General features: G+C 48.1%; 1 protein-coding gene across 1 annotated transcript in view; it reads left to right on the forward strand.

Annotated features, from left to right (window-relative positions):
* The window catches only part of LOC104622970 (FERM domain-containing protein 4B-like), a gene marked incomplete at its 3' end in the record, with an annotated part of 28,526 nt that overhangs the window by 22,118 nt on the left and 496 nt on the right, over positions 1-5,912 (forward strand). The window contains exon 4 of the mRNA XM_010289943.1: positions 1,816-1,908. Within this exon, the coding sequence (XP_010288245.1) occupies positions 1,816-1,908 (93 nt within the window). The remainder of the gene's footprint in view (positions 1-1,815; positions 1,909-5,912) is intronic.

Consider the following 5,912-nt stretch of genomic DNA (forward strand, 5'->3'; position numbering starts at 1 on the left):
CCCCCTCCGCGGGCGGGGGCCGCCGGGCTGGGTGAGGTGCTACGGCCAGGCTGCGGAGCGCTGCGGGAGATCCGCTTCCGTGGCCTTAACCCGGAGTCGGCTGAGTTAATTGAAATCTCAGCTGGTGTTTAGATTCCTCTGTCAGCATTGCAGTGAAATGCTCCCCCACGTCTGCTGGGTGTGACACCGAAACCCGCAGGCAGGACTCTGCTCCCCAGGGCCAGCGTCTTCTCCAGAAGAGTTACCTTCAGCTTCCCAAAAAAGCTGGAGCAGAGCTGCTTAGGGCAGTGGGGAAATGGAGTCGTGCAGTAATACAGCCCCTAAATAAACCTCTTCTCGCCCAATGGGAATAATACCAGTCCCTGCTGCTCTCCATCGGTGCTTTTCACAGTGTCCTGGATGGAAGCCTTCACCTACAGATCACGTCGGAGCCGTGTTTGGGGCCACTCTGCCAAGGCAGTTCCCGTCTGCAGGTGCAGGACTGGCCCTGGGGAAAGGGCTGGTGTTTTCGGAGCCGGTAGGAGCCGCTCGCTCTGGGGCCCTGACCACAGAACTGTGTGATTTTGACCAGCTGCTCTCATCTTGGGCTCTCCCTATTTGCCACATCCTTGTACTTTCAAGTGTTGGAAAACACTTTCTTCCAGCTCTTCTGTAAGTGCTGTTTGCACTTGGCTTATTTTTTTCAGCAGAAGAGCTGCCATGAAATTCTTCTGGAGGTTTTTGGTTGCTGGCGCTCCCTCACGGTGAGCTTTAAAGTGCTGCCAGGGGAATACCTAAAAGCTGTTGGCTTCCCCAGAAACACCAGTGGCACTCCAGAGGCTGCCTTGGGTGTAAGGCCGCTGGGCTGGGTGCTTGGAGGGAGCGTGTGGCCTCTGGAGGGCACCCATGCCCCAGGCTTTTCGGGGCAGCCACAAGCTTCGTGCACCCAGGATCCTCAGGGAGGTTATTGGGAGTTTGGGGGCATTTTTGTTTTCTTTCTGGTTTCCTTCCAATTTCAATCAGGGCAGCCACTGCAGAGAGAACTGTATTATACAGCTGCCTCATTAAATGAGCGTGCCTGCGGTAAACCCTTCTGCTCCAAAATGGGGTTTTATGTCACGCTGGGGATTGGTGCAGAACAGACGTGGGAGATACGGCCGCAGAGCTGTGCGGTCCCTGGGTGGCAGAAGAGATCAGACCCATTTCTGCTGTAGGCAAATGTCCAGCCTCTGCTACAGGTCAGGTCGCCCCACTAGACATGAGAAGTCAATGGAAGCATCCGCATCTATAGCGAAGGAGTATTTTGATAATATTTTGTTTTTCTGGGAGCCATGCTATCACTTCTGTGCTGCAGCTGCAAATACGACTGCAAAGAGCATTCTCTACCATCCCAAAGTGAATTACATCAAAATCTGAAAGTTAGGCAAAAAAGGAAATAATTTTCGATTTTTGTCTGTCTCAGAGTTGAATGTTCCACTTGTTTTAAAGTAGCGCTTGGAGTAAAGGACAAGAAGAAATGGCCTCAAGTTGCACCGGGGAGGTTTAGATGGGATATTAGGAAAAATTTCTTTACTGAAAGAGTGGTCAAACATTGGGACAGGCTGCCCAGGGAGGTGGTGGAGTCACCATTGCTGGAAATGTTTAAAAAATGTACGCGTGGCACTTCGGGACATGGTTTAGTGGGCGTGGTGGTGCGTTGACAGTTGGACTTGATTATCTTAAAGGTCTTTTCCAACCTTAATGACTCTATGATTCTGTGAAACTCGACCATTGAAAAGACCCCATTTCTGCATTTCCTGTCCCAGTTCTTAACCACTTCCCCAACTTCTTCTGCAGAGGTCAGAGCGTCTGGCTGCAGCTGGATCACCGAGTCCTGGACCATGACTTGCCCAAGAAACCGGGCCCAGCAACTTTGTACTTTGCTGTTAGGTGAGTAATTGTTTCCACGGAGAGAACATTACCACTTGGGTTTATTTGTTCCCAGGGGTTTTTGTTTAAAATAACTGATTACAGATTTGATAAAGGAAATAAATGTCAAAGCCATATCTTATTTTTAGAAGGAGATTAGGTGCTGGATAAGTGCTGCTCTCTTTTGTATTTAACTATGAAATAAATTTGTTTGGAACCTGCTACTTTTTAAACAGTTACTAGGACATTGTTCCTAGGGTGTTTTTTTTTTAAACCCCATATTTTAAATACCTACTTTGCCTGACTTGTCTTTCATAGTGCTAAAGTTTAATACAGTTTGTTTAAACAATTGTACTTGCTTTTTCTTCTTCTTAGGTTTACTTAAGGGTTGTCTGTACTTGAAAGAGATTGCTGATGGCTTCTTTGCTCACACAGCTTAAGCCAGTCCCCAGGAGAGAATAAAATCCCTGGCAAAGTGATGATTTTGGCCAATGTAACTGCATTACTTTAGGGCTTTTGCTGGCAAAGCCCTGCTGGTTAAGGGCCTGAAAAAAAAAAAGTCCTACGAGACAGAGCTGTGCTGCCAGAAAAGACCAAGCATCATATTCTTAATATTGTTGGAGTTTTTGTTTTCCTTACGGTCTATGAGGAAAATGAGAGCAGACTGACCTCATTTGCTTTTCATATCTCAGTAAATTTATGCCTTGTGTGCTTAATTATTTGAAGGATTTCCAAGGCAGAGCCTCTTGTGTAGTTGGGTTGGTTGGCACCATTGCCTTGCCATGTCCTCCACACCCTGGTCATTGAGGGAACAGTTCAAACAAGCGGCGCTTTGTTTTTGCTGAATATGTGCTTATTTGTGATGGAGTTCAGAGCTTCTCCTCCCTTCCCCACTTTTAACAGAAAGAAAATAATCCATTTTCAAAGGGATGATGTGCTCTTCAATATATTCACTCTGTTTGAGGATCTGGGAAGCTAAAATCTGACTGCCCAAGCAGGCTGTGAAGGCAATCATATGACTCGACCATTTCCTTGGTTGAGATTAATGCTGTTGGCTTGTGATGTTCATTTTGACCTTCTCTGTTGCAAGGTGGTCTACAGGACAGGGTGTGAAGAGACCTGGGCAAGAGTTAATGTGTCAGGAGTGGGCTTGGAAAGATCAGCTTCTAGAAGCTAATTTTAAGTCTCGCTACTCCAGGTCATGCGATCCAAAACAAGCAATTAGGAGCCAAGGAGGTGAGCAGTGAGTGTGAAGCAGAGCAGGAGGAGGAGGATGCAGAAATAATTAGCAATACAGAAACCATGTGATCTGTAGAAAATAGGTATTCCATCAGAAAAAGCCACTTAAACTGCAGCGCTCTACTTTGTTACAACTTTTTGGATAAGTAAGGACTCCAGGCCTTTGCTTCCATGGCATATGCCTTGGGTGGTTAATTCAGAGACTTATCTCATGTGAACACATATGCCTTGTTGTAGCCTATTCCTTAACTAAACTCCCATGAGAGCAGCCAGAATACACGGTTACAGCTGTGTGCGCCTGTGGCTTGAATGGAAAAGGGTAGCTGGGCGTGGGGCAAGTGGCATGGAGAGGCTGGGCACAGAGCCCCAGCTCTTGGTGCTCATTCTCTGGGCTGGATGGTCTCTGGCCATGCACAATGTGATCCTGTTGTAGCTGCAGGCTGTCCCTCGGGCTGCGAGCCCTCCTGCGCAGGCCCTGCCTTCCACGTGTTTGAAATAGGTTCAGCCACAAATAGAATAAATACTGCTTCAGCGTCACTTTCTTTTGAGATGTAAGTATAACAAGGCAGGGTGATGAGCTGCTGTTCTCATAACAAGTGGCAAATGTGCAACAGCATCAGTTCTCAGTGTCTTACAGCACTACACTGGACAGTTTCCAGTAGCAATACTGGAAATGGTGGGAATCCCCAGATACCTGGTTATGACCCTCCTTTTGTTCGTAACTCTGACCTTTTGCTGTTCGGTAATGAAACACATGATAATCCGTTCAGGATTTTTCTTCAGCTGGCATAAACTCAATCCAGTCATCTAAGTCTTCATATGGTACACGCAGTTGGTGAAGGGCTCTAATTTAGGACTTATAAAAGTGTCATTCTAGTTTCAAGGATGCTGACAGCATCGGAAAAAAAAAAAGCAGACCATACGCTTTATGTGTATGGTGCTCCCAAACACGTGTTATCCCCTGAACGTCCTTATCTCTGTGGTCCAGTGTTCCCCATCTGTACTGTGGTGATAAGAGCATACAGTTAGTACCACAGAAGAAATAAAACCCCACAGACCTGGCTGGGGCAGGGGGCAACATCTCCCCAGTGCCCTCTTCCTAAATCCATAGATCCTAGTCTCCTGCTCTGTGCCAGCAGTGACTGGGAGCTATCTCTCTTCAGAGCCAGGGGCACTATCCTGCTCCTGAGGATGTCAGGTATGTCTGACTTTTAGTTGAAAGAAACTGCAAGTGCAAATGAGGTCATTAGTTGAGGAAAATCACCTTTTTGGTGCAACATAGGGAGGAAGACTTTAGCAGGCTGAGGAAAGTCCATGCTGTGAAGGGCTGGTCTGGCAGCAGGTTAGGAAAGGATGAAGAGTGAGGCTTCTGCCTCTGATGCTCTGCATTTCTGGAGAGAAGCACTAAAGTATATTTAAAATGAAGTTTAGCAAAGCTGTTGAAAAAATTATATCGGGTGTGATCAAGAAAAGGTGGAAATACCTGTGGCTGCTACTGTTCTTGGTGAAAGGTGAGTCATGGAAATATAAAATAGACCTTCAAATGTCTGGGGCAGGCTGCTGGGCTTGGGTCTGCCCCTTGGGCAGGCTGCATGCCTGCAACATGGGTAAATTATCTCCTTATCCTGCAGAGGCGTTCTGGGCAGTGCTTTAAAATTAATTTGATGGAACATGCTGTAGGAATGCTAAATATTAAAACAATTACTATTTAATGTATTGCTTGTCTCATGTTGCAGCATAAATATTACATAAATTCCTAACAAGTGCAGCGGGTGCTAGCTTTACTGCTTCCTACCGTGTGCTCTGTGCTGCTGCTGTGGACTTCTTCCAATGTCTTGCAAACCAGCTATACCAAGGCATCAGTCGCTGGAGCCTGAGGCTGTGAGGAGCTTTAGGAACACCATGGGGCTGTGGGAGGGATTGGCCTGGTTCTGATGAACATAGTGGGCTGCATGCCCTGTGCTGGTCATCCAACCCTCCTGCTATCAAAGGCAAGACACTGAGAAGCCCTGGTGTGGTCTGCAGTGCTGAGGCAGTGGTGGTGGTGGCCCAAGTCTCTGCATGGCTGGAAAAAAAAAAAGTGTACCCTCTGTCTAGCATTGGGTGTGAGAGTCTGGACCCAATGCATTCATCCTCCATAAGGAGCTGAAGCACAGGTATCCTGCTTTCAGATCCAGCTAAAGGAGGAATGACAGAACCACACTTACACAGGTTTGTCTCTCTTAAAACTGACTTGGCAGTTCTGCACTCCTCAAATTGTAGACATGTTTTCTCCACACCATTTAATGCATCTCAGCGCCATTTGGTTTGATGCCCCGAGTGAGCCAGAGAAGCACCCAGAGGTTGTGTGTGATTTTGCAGAGCGCCAGTGGCATACGAGATGTTTGGTGTAGGTCTGTAGCAAACTGGGACCCATCTGCTAACCTTGGCTGAGCCAGAGTAACCAGTAACGGGATTGCTTTTGCTGGTGCGTGCCTCTGATGCACCCGTGGCCCTGGGCAGAGGAAGCCGGGGCCAGGGAGGAAGGCAGTGGGCGCTGCGCAGAGTGGTGCCTGTAAGGCTGAGCCCGTTGCAGCCCTTCCGCGTAAGCCCCTGGTTTTGGGGCTCCCATTGTGATTAGGATGGATGTGCCCGATGGGATGGAGCCAACCCCAAAGTGTTCCTCATGGGATTTTTTGCTTGTCCCGGGTTGCCTGGAGCGCAGTTAGTAGCTCTCAGCCCGTGGCTGCTCTCTCCTCCTAGAGGAAGGACGGGGCTGCGGGGGGCCGTCGCCGCCCCCCCCCCCC

The sequence above is a fragment of the Phaethon lepturus genome, unplaced genomic scaffold (assembly GCF_000687285.1).
Source record: "Phaethon lepturus isolate BGI_N335 unplaced genomic scaffold, ASM68728v1 scaffold13440, whole genome shotgun sequence".
NCBI classification, from domain to species: Eukaryota; Metazoa; Chordata; class Aves; order Phaethontiformes; family Phaethontidae; genus Phaethon; species Phaethon lepturus.